The sequence below is a fragment of the Nematostella vectensis genome, chromosome 10 (genome assembly GCF_932526225.1).
Source record: "Nematostella vectensis chromosome 10, jaNemVect1.1, whole genome shotgun sequence".
NCBI lineage: Eukaryota > Metazoa > Cnidaria > Anthozoa > Actiniaria > Edwardsiidae > Nematostella > Nematostella vectensis.
Window position 1 is genome coordinate 15,405,583 of NC_064043.1, and position 14,999 is coordinate 15,420,581.

Here is a 14,999-nt window from a genome sequence, read left to right on the forward strand (position 1 = left end):
GCGCCTAGAAAAACGAGAACGAGTAGTCTAATTGTTTTAGTATAAATCCACTCACATACTACCTTCGAATAGCTGACGATTTTAATAATAATTAATGGTGTTTTTGTGAAAAACGCCGGTTTTTTCGCTACTCGCTTTCTTTCGCTCAATAGATAGTGAGTACGGGAGCCAATCAAATTGCAGGATCCGTGATAGTATGTGAGTAGATTTATAGCGGAGCCAGCGCGGCCATAGGCCGCGCGCGGAGCCCCATAGGTATAGAAATGGTCTATAACTTGGCGACTCAGTTTTTGTGGTCAATGACGTCATTGTCACAAGCTGCCAGCCAGCCAGCCATCCATCCAGCCAGCCGCGATCTGCCTCGGCACAGGCCTCCAGAGCGCGCAAAACAATATGGCGGACGCTGCTAGAGTATTTCTGCCCCTCAAAAACACACACGAAAACTGACTGCAGAAGAGCCAAGAATTGTCGAAAAAGAAGTGCCTGAAAAGAATCATTCGTGGGAATGCTAACCACGGATATGAACTTGTCTAATTATGTGCAAAAGACTGTGTAAAAGCATGGTTGAAAGTTTTGAAGAGTCAAGTCTTGTGCTCGAGTCAAGGTCAGGTGAAATGTCAGGTGAAATGTCAGAGTAAGCCACAAGATAAAGAAAGAAAAAAACAAGCTAATTTTACAGACACCTTCTCCGACAAGTGCTCCTATGTATTTGTTTTTGCACTGGCAGATGTAGGTAAGTTGGCGTATTGTATTTAAGTACTTAGCGGAACGATCTTTCGGAGTTGTTTTGTTTTCAAACTTTGAACACCTTTTTTGTAATGTTTGGGATTCCTGTTTGTATGACCGCAAGGTTTTCTGGGTAACAGCAATAAACAACGAGAGTCCGCCATTACTGTTTATTCGTTTTGATCCTAAGGTTTTTCTCAAATACATTACATTTTTTGGCGACGAGGATTTCGGAAATGGCAACCTACGGCAAAATAGACGAATTCGACAGAGATTCTGATTCATGGGAACAGTATATCGAGCGTCTAAACTTCTATTTTGAAGCAAATGGAGTAACTACGTCTGACGATGACTTGAAAATACGCCGTGCAATCCTCCTCAGTTCGGTAGGGAAAAAAACCTACAAATTAATGTCTGATCTGCTGGCCCCAGCGAAACCTGGAGAGAAATCTTATGCTGACTTGTGCACCTTGGTAAAGAGCCATTTCAACCCAAAACCGAGTGAAAGCGTGCAACGGCACAAGTTCAATAACCGTTTCAGATTGAGCGGGGAGAACGTGTCTGACTTTGTAGCGGCTCTACGAAACATGGCAGAATACTGCAATTTTGGTGGCAGTCTGGAAAATATGCTGCGTGATCGTCTGGTGTCTGGAATTAACAATGAAAGAATCCAAAGGCGTTTGCTATCAGAAGAGAACTTAACTTTCAAAAAAGCTTACGACATTGCTTCGTCTATGGAAACGACCGCACAGCACATGGCCGATCTTCAATCTGCTCCTTCTACGTTAAGTTCAACGTCTGCATCTGTAAAAAAGGTCAGTTCTTCGCCCTTACCGCGTTCTAAAAGCGAAAATAAAGAGTGTTATCGTTGTGGAAAAAATCACCACCCGTCAAAATGTCGTTTCAAGGAGGCCACGTGCCATTATTGTAAAAAGAAAGGACATATTGTTGCCAAATGTCTCAAAAAAGCAAAAAAGTCGTCCGAGACAACCAAGCCAAATTCAAACCACCATCCAAAACAAGGGAAACCAGCAATTCATGTCCTGGATACTGATAAAGAAATAGAAGATGAAGATATATATCCATTGTTTGCTGTCAGTCAAGGCAACCGCCAAAATCCGTATTTAGTAGATGTTGAATTAAATGGTCTTAAAGTTCAAATGGAACTGGACACTGGTGCATCACTTTCAGTAATCGGAGAGGACATTTTTGATCAATTGAAGAACATTGAGGGTTCATCTCTCAATCTGCAAGATACCAAGCTAACCTTGAAAACATACACCGGGGAGACAATTCCAGTTTTAGGAAAGCTTGTAGTGGAAGTCAAGTACAAGGACTTCTTTGAACACTTGCCAGTTATAGTTGTACAAGGCAAGGTGCCCAGTCTCTTTGGACGAGATTGGTTACAACATGTTAAGTTGTCATGGCCAGAGATTTTCCTAGTTCAAGTTGTATCCCCTGATGTGTCTGACCTGCTAAAGAAACATGAAAATTTATTCAAGGAAGGACTAGGGACAATTCAAGGAGTGAAAGCAAAGATATACGTTGATCCTCAAGCCAAACCCAAGTACTTCAAACCTCGCACGTTAGAATATGCACGACGTCAGAAGGTAGAGAGAGAATTGGACCGTTTGTTAGAAGAAGGAACAATTCGTCCAGTTCAATTTTCGGAATGGGCAACACCCATTGTGCCCATTGTCAAATCTGATGAGTCTATACGCATTTGTGGAGACTTCAAAGTTACTTTGAACCAAGTTAGCAAACTTGACAATTACCCAATTCCTAAAACAGAGGATCTGCTAGCTCAACTTGGAGGTGGAGTGCAGTTTACAAAACTAGATCTGAGTCAAGCTTATCAACAACTTGAGTTAGATGAAGAATCAAAGAAGTACACCACTATCACCACTCATAAAGGCCTATTTGAGTACAATAGACTGTGCTACGGCATTGCCTCAGCCCCTGGGATTTTCCAACGCACAATGGAAAATTTACTGCAGGGTATTCCGAATGTTGTAGTACGAATAGATGATATTCTCATTGCCGGTAAGACATCAGCAGATCATCTCAAAAGTCTAACAGAAGTCCTGTCACGTCTGGACAAAGCTGGCGTCCGTCTTAAACGTTCGAAGTGCATTTTTCAAGCACCTGAAGTCACTTACCTGGGACACCGCATAGACAAAGATGGTATCCACCCCCTTGACGAGAAAATCAAAGCAATTCAAGAGTCACCGAGACCTTCTAATCTGAAAGAACTGCAAGCCTTTTTAGGCATGCTTAACTATTACGCTTGTTACATACCTAACATCACTACAATACTATCTCCTTTACATCAGCTGTTAGTCAAAGACACACCTTGGAACTGGAGTGAAGCACATGAAAAATCTTGGAACCAAGCCAAGTCCACACTTCACTCTTCACAACTTCTAGTGCATTACAGCTTGGAAAGAGAGTTAACCCTTGCTTGTGACGCATCACCATATGGTCTTGGTTGTGTTATTTCACATGTGATGGATGATGGGACTGAACGTCCTATTTCATATGCCTCACGTACTCTGTCCCCAGCCGAAAAGAACTATTCACAGCTCGACAAAGAGGCAGCAGCCATCATGTTCGGGGTGAGGAAGTTCCACTCATACTTATATGGACGGAGTTTTACCATCTACACTGATCACAAACCCCTGCTGGGTCTGCTACAGTCAACTAAACAAATACCGACCTCAGCCTCACCACGCATATTGAGGTGGGCGGTATTCCTGTCAGGCTACTCATACACTTTAGTATATCGAGAAGGCCAGAAAAATGGTAATGCCGATGGCCTGAGCCGGCTGCCATTGCCACATGAAACCAGAAATGTTCCAGTGCCTGGCGACATTATGTTTGTAATGAATCATCTTGAAGTCAACACACCCGTTAAAGTCAAGGACATTGAGCGTTGGACCTCAAAAGATCCTATTCTTAGTGCAGTACGACACCAAGTAATGTCCGGTTGGCCCAATTCAAATGATCGCATTGAGTTCAAGCCCTACTCTGATAGAAAGCACCAACTTAGCTGTCAGGATGGCTGTCTACTCTGGGGCTCTCGCGTAGTCATTCCTCCTCAAGGAAGAGTCAAGCTTCTCCAGGAACTACATGATGGACATCCTGGAATGGTTCGCATGAAAATGTTAGCCCGAAGCTATTTCTGGTGGCCTGGCCTGGACGCGGATATTGAGCAAAAGGTGAAAGATTGCACAAGCTGCCAAAGTAATGCTAAGGCACCTTCTACTGCACCCCTACATCCGTGGGAGTGGCCGTCTAGACCTTGGTCTCGCATACATATTGACTATGCAGGACCTTTCGAAGGACACATGTTCCTGGTGATCGGTGATGCCTATAGTAAGTGGATCGAGGTATTCAAGACAAACTCCAGTACTGCTGCAGTAACCATCCAGAAGTTAAGAGAATGCTTCTCAGTACATGGACTGCCTGATATCATTGTATCTGATAATGCAACTGCCTTCATAGGTGAAGAATTTGCCCTTTTTATGTCTGAGAATGGCATAAAACACATCACTTCAGCACCTAAACACCCAGCATCCAATGGATTTGCTGAAAGATATGTTCGCACTTTCAAGGAAACAATGAAGAAGATGGGAGGGGAAAAGGAAAACTTAGACACGAAGTTAAGCAGATTTCTACTAAGCTATCGTACCACACCTCATGCAACCACTGGTAAAACACCTGGTGAGCTATTAATGAACCGGAAGCTGAAGACACGCTTGGACCTGGTAAACCCCCTTAGTCAGGACACAATTCGCACTCGTGTAGAAGATAAACAGCTCGCACAGAAGAAACAACACGACAATCTAGTGCCACTCAGAGAATTTCAAGTGAATGACCCAGTATTTGTCAAGAATTTTTTATATGGTCCAAAGTGGTTATGTGGAACAATTATTCAACAGTCAGGACCGGTTTCGTATGTCGTTCAACTCAGTTCAGGTGGAGTGTTTCGACGACATGTTGACCATCTTCGCCTGAGGACAAGCACACCCACAGTCGCCAATGATCTTCAGAGTTCAACAGAATTGGCCCAAGTTCCCATGCAAACAACTGTACCCAAGCAGATTCCAGAGGAATTTAAGGAACCTGAGATCACAGTTCCAGAACCTTCATTGGAACCGAAAAAGACAGAGCTTCCAGCTTCTGAACCTGCAAGTACTCTGCGAAGAAGTACTCGACTCAAAACCACACCTACTCACCTCAAAGACTATGTATGTTAATTTTAAGCAGCATATCACACACTGTGTACATTTTTCCGGACCTGATGGATTGACAACTTGTCAAGAACTTGTCATGGACATTGTTGTTGTTTTTTACTTATTGACATGTTGTGTGTATAAATTTGATAGTTTTACTGGCCTCAGCAAGCAAGTATCTTTTAGTTGTAAACTTGGGTGGGGCAGTATGTAATGTTTGGGATTCCTGTTTGTATGACCGCAAGGTTTTCTGGGTAACAGCAATAAACAACGAGAGTCCGCCATTACTGTTTATTCGTTTTGATCCTAAGGTTTTTCTCAAATACATTACATTTTTCATTGTTGAATTTAATTTACTTTAAGTACTTACCTCAGGAAATAAATATTCTAGGCTGTATTTATCAAATTCGATCTCTAAATCTGCCATTCACCATCTATCATAGGAAAATTATAACTACTATTTATGAATTGAATATAAGTTACCAGAGCTATCAACTCTGTCACAAGATTTCGGACCTCATCATAAACCTAATTTTTGTTATAATGTTCATACATTCTCTGTATTCATCCGCATTGGCTCACTAGAAATAAAACCAAAAGTGATTTTTTAATTCATTTCAATGAATGAAATTCTCACTAAGATGAGCAAGGCTTAAATGAATTACTTGGGTAAACTCCAGCTTTCTTTGGAGAAAGAAATAGATAACTGGTTTCCTAAAACCTTAAAGAAATTGAGAGCTGGTCCCCTAAAACCCTAAGTATTAGCAATTTGTGAAAAACAACATATATTTGATAAACGCTTGAAATTTAAATCGACTATTCTGGAATTCTGTTTTGCTTTAAAAAAAAAGGTGCACATACATATTAGGACCTTGAGGATCTGTTATTACCTAAAAAAATATGCCTTTTTTTATACCACCTACAATATTTTCAATAACCCTGGGTACCTCAATGTTTTCTTACAAACCTTAATTTTTTTTCTCATGTCACAATATAATGTGGTCCAAAAGTAAAATCAGGTTTCATAGAAAGCCAAGACAGCTTTTTTGTAGAGGAGCAATTTGCTTAAAAGCAATGTTTTTTCCCCTCTGCAGCTTCTCCTATAAAAGCTCTTTCAACCTTTGGCTCATCAGATCATAGAGCTTACAGCAAAGTTCATATGTTCATTTTCTGTAATGGGTATCATTTAAAAAAAAATTTAGTTGGGACTATTTTTAGTTTTAGGTTTTATGAATTAGGTCTTTGTGGTATAATATTTGTATCCTATTTTTAGTTTTAGGTTTAGTGAATTAGGTTTTTGTGGTATAATATTTGTATCGTAAGGAAATTACCAGTTTTTTTCTTAAATGCTTTTCTCCAAACTTCTTCAGCTTAATCTCGGCCAGAGATTCTGAAATCAAGCTGAGACACAAGCTGCTGGCTAAGAGGCATGACCCAGGGCAGGATGTACATATAAGGCATTGGTATTTAATGTAGGTCACCAAAAATAAACACATATAAAGTAACAAAAAGTAAGATAATATTTTAATGGACAAATTGTTCTAAAAAAAATGAACTAGAGTCATAAAAGTAAAAAACCTGGGTTTTTTTTTTTCAGGTTAGCCTGACAGGTTCTTGTATAATGTGTGGTTAGTGACATTTAGGCTATTTAGGTTCATAGTCTCTTGCTATTACAATGACTCATGGTAAAGTAATTGAGGTAGTAAGTTAATCATAAAAAACAAAAACAGGTCTCCTATATGATCCCTTAAGATCATATTTTTAAAACTATTTAGAAATCAATTTTCCTATTTCAACCTATTTCAAATTATAGGCTAAATAGATGCTTATAAAAAGGATTATAATTTTATAATTTTAGGTTAACAGGTTCATTCTAGGTTTTTATATGTGGTTCTTAACTGTATAATAAAATAATGTACTCAGAATTTTTTCAAAATATGTTGGAGTGCTTTTAATCCACCCTTAGCAAAGTTACATTCTAAAACACAAGAGAGAAGGTTAATAAAGATATTTTTCCAATTTTTGAATTGCTTATTTTGAAACTTACACAAGTGAAAGAAAATGATAAAGCCCTATATTTGCAAGTTAAGTGAAGTAATTTAAATAAGTAAAAGGAATTTGGACAGTACAGGCAGGGAAAGAGTACTTTTACCTCAAATAAACTATGATAGTGTGATTTGCTGATATACTTATTAATGTATAGGAATTTGATATGTATTTGTTTATTGTTTTTAATTTTGAAGAGAATAAAATAGCACCCAGTTTTTTGTGAGGAACTTTAATTGATCCTCATTTTAAAATAAATACGACCTCCCTTCACACTTGAAAGCCTTCCCTGTTAATCAAAGTATAAATTTATTTTGCTACTTTTGCTGTATCAGTTGTCTATCAAGAATAGTTTAGTTAATGATATCCTTGTCAATAAATAAATGTCAATAAATATTTTTTTACCTAGAACAAAAACATATTTGTTCTATGTATTCCCTAGGAGGATTGGGAGGACACCTTTTAATAATAATCGCAGTATTTATAGAACATGCAATCTTTATATGTTTTACATATGGTGCCTTTTTGTGGGTGGAGGAACATGATGCATAATGAAAGTGCAGGGAAGGGCTGGCTCCGCTTTTAGGCAGTGCCTAAATCTATATATTACTTATTTGAGATATTGTTAGGTCGCATTTTTATGTTATTTGGGACAGATGCTTATTATCCTTTGATGATACAGAGGCCTTTTATGGGTTTTTCATTTATTTTTAGATAGAAAACCAAAATTGATACTTGCGTTAATGTTAAAGGCTATGCACAGTTTGGAGGTCTACATACAACTAAAGCCATTTTGCCCATGGGTACGCGCCTTATATACCGCGGAGAGTCGAGGACGCGCACAAGCAAGATGTCAGCGTGCGCGCTACCACATTTCTCATTAACCCATTGACTCCTGGCTTTTTTTGAGCTGAATTTACAAAAAACAGACTGAAAACAGATACCTCCCCCCCTATTCTGAGTTTTATACAGCCCGTCAAAGTCAAACACAGCTGCACCTAGTCAGCGGTATCCAAGCTTTCCAACAGTGCTTTGCAGTCCCCACATTTAAACCCTCGTCGTTGTGCTGAAGCCAGCACAAGTTGATGGTTGCTTGTATTTTTCATCAAAAATACAGCTATGAGCATATTAGGAGAGTGTCTCAGGACATCATGAAGTCTTTTGGGGCATAATTGAATGCTTTGCTTATGGATATTTGCAAGCAAAGGTGGATTCATGATGATTTTTTTCTTGTTTGACTTTGCCTGGATGAGAAAATAATTTTCTAATGAATCACCACAGCTCTCCTAAATGCTGTCTTTTCTGAAACCAAATTGATTCCAAAATTGTTTACACTGCTATTCTGGGTGTGTATGACCTGGAATTGATTTGTTTGGCTTCGGGGTGAAAAGACTTATAAAAAACCATCTGACTTTGGGGAGAGGAGTGTTGACTGGCCCTCCCCTCGTGAATTTTCCCCTGGATCTCCCAGAATGCTTTGCAATATAAGGAGTGGACATTGTGTTTTGAGGCCATGGAAATGTACCTGGAGGATCAGAATAAAGGTATCTATTTGTGTCTTGAGCTGTGTTTGCTGATCTCTCTCCCTTGTGTGGTATTTTGAGCGTTTTATTGAGAGGGGTGATTCTGCTTTTCTCTCCTTGTTCGATTTGAGATTTGTCAAAGAACCTGTGCTATTATTTGGCTTAAGAGTAGATGCCAACACTTTGGTTTGATGCATATCTGCAAGACCATTTATCCCTTAGACTGATGCCTGAGTATCTTCATCTTGTTGTGTTTATTTTGCATTTATGAATTTTTTGGGTTGTGGGTACTTCCCAAAGCCGGTACAGGCCGGTTGAGGGGTCAATGTGTTAAGCGCGCGCAGAAATGCGACGTGTGCGCCGTCGTAAATCAGGTAAGAAAACCCGAACGGGTATTGATAAGCGAGAGAGAGCAAAACAGAAACCTTTCTATGTGATGGACAAGCTTACCTTTCCCAGTAAAGCCCTTCAAGATCGTCGTCTTCTCCCTCCATACTTGGAATCAAATCGATATTCCCTGGGACCTTGACGACTTCCAGCAACCAAGGCGCTCGAGGCCTGCGATAAAGATAATATAAATCAATGTATTTTTGGAGAACACTATTGACAACTACACCACAATAACATAACCAATCGTGTTCCCAGTGACCATGACCTGGGAGTACGCTGACGACCTCTACTACAAGTCAACGATTTTAGTTTAGTTATAGTTCAGATTAGTTAGATTAATTTCGGTCATCGTGTCGATTTGGGTTTCCTGTGGAACAAGCCGCAGCCATCTTGGGAGCGAAATCCCCCGTCCCCTCCCCCGATGCGCAATTAGTAGTCTATGCGTTGCCTTTCCAGCTTCGATTTGGACGGCGTCTGTACCAAGAATTGGGCTACCTTTGGCAGCCCGCGATACAAAGCGGCCATGATTTTTTGCACTTGCCTTGTGTTTACGATTGAAAGCTCCTTCTTCGATTTATACCGCGAATACGATGGCGATATCAAAGGATTATTTGGTTAGTATGACGACTTATGATCCGATGTTTTACGGGGTTTTCTTATCATGGCTTTCGAAGTTTGTCATTTGATGATAAAAGAACTCGGATAATCAAACTAGGGCAAAGCAATACTGTCCAACACTGTCTCACATTGGCCATTTGTCATTTGGAATGGCCATTTGTCAAGCGCTAGTGGCAAATGGCCAAATGGTAATATAATGCAGTAGGATGTGGCTTTCAGGGGGAGGGATGGTCCTATGAATCAATAACATTACAGTTTTTCTAGCACTGCAAGTATCTGATAGCAGTGTAGCATAGGACTTAAGGGGAGATCAATACATAACAGTCGTTAAGAACTGCAAGTGTCTGATAGCAGTGTAGCATAGGACTTAAGGGGAGATCAATACATAACAGTCGTTAAGAACTGCAAGTGTCTGATAGCAGTGTAGCATAGGACTTAAGGGGAGATCAATACATAACAGTCGTTAAGAACTGACTGAAGTGTCTGGGCTAAGGGACAAAGCTATGGCAAAAGTTATGAAAAGTAAGGGGAAGAGGTATGGTACCATTTATAGCAGACACATAGCACTGCAAGTACCATGGCCAAGGGATAGGGCTATGTGGCAAATGGTGGATATGGTGAAAAGTAAGGGGGAGGGGTGGTCCACCATACATAGCAGACACATAGCACTGCAAGTACCATGGCCAAGGGATAGGGCTATGTGGCAAATGGTGGATATGGTGGAAATTGTGGATATGGTGAAAAGTAAGGGGGAGGGGTGGTCCACCCTACATACAAGATGACACATAGCACTGCAAGTACCATGGCCAAGGGATAGGGCTATTTGGCAAATGGTGGATATGGTAAAAAGTAAGGTGGTCCACCATACATAGCAGACACATAGCACTGCAAGTACCATGGCCAAGGCATAGGGCTATGTGGCAAATGGTGGATATGGTGGAAATGGTGGATATGGTAAAAAGTAAGGGGGAGGGGTGGTCAACCATACATATAGCAGACAGTCAACACCGCAAGTACCATGGCCAAGGCATAGGGCTATGTGGCAAATGGTGGAAATGGTGGATATGGTGAAATATCATGTATGGTGAAATAAAAGGGGTGGTCCACCATACATAGCAGACACGTGAATAAGCTATTATTACAAGAAGAGATTAATGCAACAGTGCACACTCCGACGGCACGTCTGGATGCTCAGCTACTAAAGTGAATGAGATATTATTATAAGAAGGATTAATGCAACAGTGCACACTCCAACGACACGTCTGGATGCTCAGCTACTAAAGTGAATGAGATATTATTAAAAGGGTTAATGCAACAGTGCACACTCCGACGGCACATCTGGATGCTCTGCTACTAAAGTGAATGAGATATTATTAAAAGAAGGATTAATGCAACAGTGCACACTCCGACGGAACGTCTGGATGCACTGTTACTAAAGTGAATGAGATATTATTATAAGGGTTAATGCAACAGTGCACACTCCGACGGCACGTCTGGATGCACTCCTACTAAAGTGAATGAGATATTATAAGAGAGAATAAAGTTAAAAAGTAAGAGTAAAAAAGCAGGTCATACTGTAAGTAGAATTCCACGGAAAAGTAGATATTTTTAAACAATATTATATTTTCATGATCATACAAACGGCTCAGTTTGTCAACTTTCACTATCCTGTGGCAGAATATGTTGCGGTTCTTGGTTGTATTCATATGGAAGAGAAGCTTTCTAGTTGGCCGTAGAAAGGTATTAAAAATCATGTTCTACAGTAGGCTATCAATGAAACAAACCAGTATTTAAGTTGTATACGTATTTTGTGTTTGTAAACATGATTTTATATCAGCCTTGCCCAAAATGATTATATGTTTCCATAGCAAGCTTTATGAAGATTTCGTGCTTGAGTAGTTTTGTCGGGCTTTGATGCATACCGCATAACGGGCCATGCAAAGTTTAGCATGTCAAGCGAAAATGAGTATCCTTAAAATCAACATACCTTGTATTTGATTTACTGCGTGATAGAGTAAAGGGTGGACGTCCTAGATACGAGTTGCAATCAGTCGTTCGACTGATGTAGAAGGGCATCAATCGCCTTTGCTCTCACTGCCGTGGCGGGCTTTTGAGTCAAGCAGTTTCTCTCACTTTACCGGCGAATTCTTCCTGGAATCGTTGCAGGAAAACTCTTTGCAACTGTGCAAAAGTTGACAGACAAACGCGCTACTACGGAAACCGCAATATAATTACCCCTGGACATCGGGATTTTACAGTTTAGATCATTTGCGTCTCGTCATGAAAAGTAACAAAATATAAAGCTAAAAACCCAAGGTATGATAGCGTAACGCAAAATGTCAAAAGATTGTGAATAAATAAATAAAAACTGGCACCAGTTTTGTGTGCAGGTCAGATGAAAACAAATAAAGTTTTACCCGTCAATCTTATGCCGTTTGTTTTCTCTTAAATTTGTTGCCGTTACTATCTCGAAATAAAAAAAAAACACCGTTTCGAGAATATCAACTGTAGGACGAAACACGCAAAATGTAATAACTATAAACGCAAGATGTAATAGGTCTAAACGCAAAATATAAATAAGTATAAACGCACGATGTAATAACTATAAACGCACGATGTAATAGCTATAAACGCAAGATGTAATAGCTATAAACGCAAAATATAAAAACTATAAAGCTAATCAAAAGTATCAAAATTTAAAGCAAAAAAAACCAATACATGATAGCGTAACGCAAAATGTTATAATGTAATAGCTTTTAAACGCAAGTAAGGTCGCAATATTTAATAACGTCAAAAAATGACAATAAACCAATAGCTAAAAGTTGTGCTAAACAAGAGACTACAGGGTCCTAGGTTAATGGTTAACTGATTCAGTTACACTGTTATGATAGGTTATGTTAGAATGAATCCGTATTTTGTTAATTGTAGTAAGCAAATAGACAAAGTTAAGATATTTGCTCTAGCTAAAAGGGTTGTTCAAGGTTGAGAGTATTCTTGAGGCATTGATAGTTTTTGTTGATTTAGCTTGAATAGGAAGTTGTTCGCTTAATTAGCGACATAATGACTTTTATCGGGTCGTACCATGTTTTAGGTACTTATCTGTCTTCAACTTTCCATTAAGTTGGTAAACTTACAAGTCTCTGTTTATATAGTTTCCTTTAGATGTCGTACGTTAATTGTCGGTATCATTAGCACAGCACGTAGGATCGCCCACACTCAAGTAGGAGGTGCTTAGCTCTGCAGTGTTGGCAATCTGATTAACTATGCTAATCAAAGTCAGCAAACATCACACCTACGCTACTTGAGCGACCAGTTCTTTCCCCTTCCATTCAATAACTTTCGATTACAAGTTACATATTTGTTTCTCCAAAGTTACCTTATGACCTTTCCTACCTACTCCCTTAGTTTCATGGCAAAGGACATTCGTTTTGTATCCTTAAATTCTTTTCAAAGCTTTCCTTTGTTACCGCTAATTTTGCCGACGGTTAATGATATCTGATGTAACTGTTTGCATTGTCAAGTACCGTCCAATCACCGCATTCTGCACACGTGGTCAGTGCTTGTCAATCAAACGTACTACTTGTTTTATTACAAATAGGACCGCATTGTAATTCCTCATTGCCTCTTCGTACCACTGACTCAGAATAAAGGTACGACTCCGGTCTACAGAAGTCCTCCCGTCTAATCATTACATTGGTGAAGAACCCTCGATTCTGCAAAAGAAAAACAAGTAAGTCAGTGGGTGACGGGACCAGTGGGGAGCCTAACCCCATTCTTTTCCCCACCCTGAATTGGCACTATTTATAGGCAGCACACGTCTTTGGGAATGATCTCAGTGACTAGCAGTTGTGTTGTTTGCTATTACTATGTAGTTGTAATTGACTTCTAGCTATTCATACCTATAGTATGTTATTTTCACGTATGTGCGAAATTGTGTCATGTTCTTCCCACAATCGTAACTTACGTAGCTCTTTCTCATCTGTTTCAAATGTTTGTAGTCACTCGCAATTGACTTGGTGACCTTACTGTCCATTACGATTTGTTTTTTCGTTTTGCTTATCCTATACGTAGCGATACGCTACTTATTCCATAGTCACCGTGTCGGCCAAAGTTAAAAAACCTCCGCGCTCGTCGGTCCCACCCTCTAGCATTCAGACTCGATCGCAAACCATGGCGGCAAGGAATCCTGAATCGCCCGAATCTAAACCTAGGCGTATTGAGACTATTGAAACCCCTAGGACCCCACACCAACAGGCTCCTGATGTCTCACCCGAAGTGTTACGAAGCTTAATTTCCTCTTTTGACCATCTGAGAAATGCTGTAGAATACAAGCATTTACAGCAACAAAATAGTTTAGCGGCTCTAGAAACGACAGTAGAGGAAAGCGGCGACCTTTTGGGACTCCGCGCAGGAATGAAGCCCCCTACCTTTAGCGGGGATGGCATAGAAGATGTAAATGATTTCATAACCCGTTTTCAACGGATGACTGAATTTTATCGCTGGGACGATGACAGAAAGTTACGGGCCCTTCCCCTTTACCTTGCGGGAAACGCCAGCGTTTGGTTCAACAACCACCCTAGGGCAGCGTTGAACACTTGGGACGCAGCTCTCGCACAATTAAAAAATCACTTTGATTCTGGGGCAAGCCAGTGGCTCTTGCGCCAGCAATTGGACCAAAGAGTCCAAGGAAAGTTTGAACCCCTTGCACAGTACACCGCTGATATCCGCCGTTTATGTCAGCGGCTCAAATTGCCAAAAAGCGAGTGGTTGCACCAATTTGTGCGCGGCCTGCGGGGACCACTCAAAGAGTACGTGGTACTCCAATCCCCGGCGGATTTTGAGACGGCTGAAACACAGGCTCGCTTGCGCGATGCTGTGTCCGGCCCTCCAACCGATTTGGCTACTGTTTCGGATGAGCTTACTAAACGGGTTATCAACGGTGTAACCGGGGCTTTAGCTAAGACAATCCCCTCATCTAACCCTTCTAAGATTGCCGCTTACGAACCCACCCCCGACCCCAGCCGCCCGCCCCATCGGCCTGGAGCCGATAACCTGACCAGGGATGACATTAGACAAATCATTCAGCAGGAATTACGCAAAGAGCTCCGCAGATCGAATCCCCCAAACCAAAATTACGATCGTAATCGTCGTACTTATACAGGGATCCCCATATGTAGCCAGTGTAACACTAGAGGCCATACGGCTTATTCATGTCGCGCCCGGGATTCCCGTATTCCCAACCCGCGCAACCAGAACCCCACTTATCGCCCCTCCTTCCAGAGGCCACAATGGCAAAATAATGGGCCTCCCAGACGTCTCAACCAGGGAAACTGATAGCGGCTCCTGGTTATCGGGAACTACTAGGGGCCCTGGATTTTAATGACAATCACAACTACACAATCGACAATCAAAGCGCGCTTACAATTAACGAAGAGAACTTTCAACAACACACACTACCAGC

General features: G+C 40.7%; 1 protein-coding gene and 1 long non-coding RNA gene across 2 annotated transcripts; both read left to right on the forward strand.

Moving 5' to 3' along the window:
* The first annotated feature begins 253 nt into the window (after nt 1-253).
* LOC125573263 lies at nt 254-7,231 on the forward strand. The gene is made up of 2 exons (XR_007314016.1): nt 254-733; nt 6,332-7,231. It is a non-coding gene; the product is annotated as an uncharacterized LOC125573263 (long non-coding RNA).
* On the forward strand, nt 832-5,245 carry LOC116614870 (uncharacterized protein K02A2.6-like). The gene has a single exon (XM_048733714.1). The coding sequence runs from the start codon at nt 963-965 to the stop codon at nt 4,983-4,985; it is 4,023 nt and encodes a 1,340-aa protein (XP_048589671.1). The 5' UTR covers nt 832-962; the 3' UTR covers nt 4,986-5,245.
* Nucleotides 7,232-14,999: the final 7,768 nt, after the last annotated feature.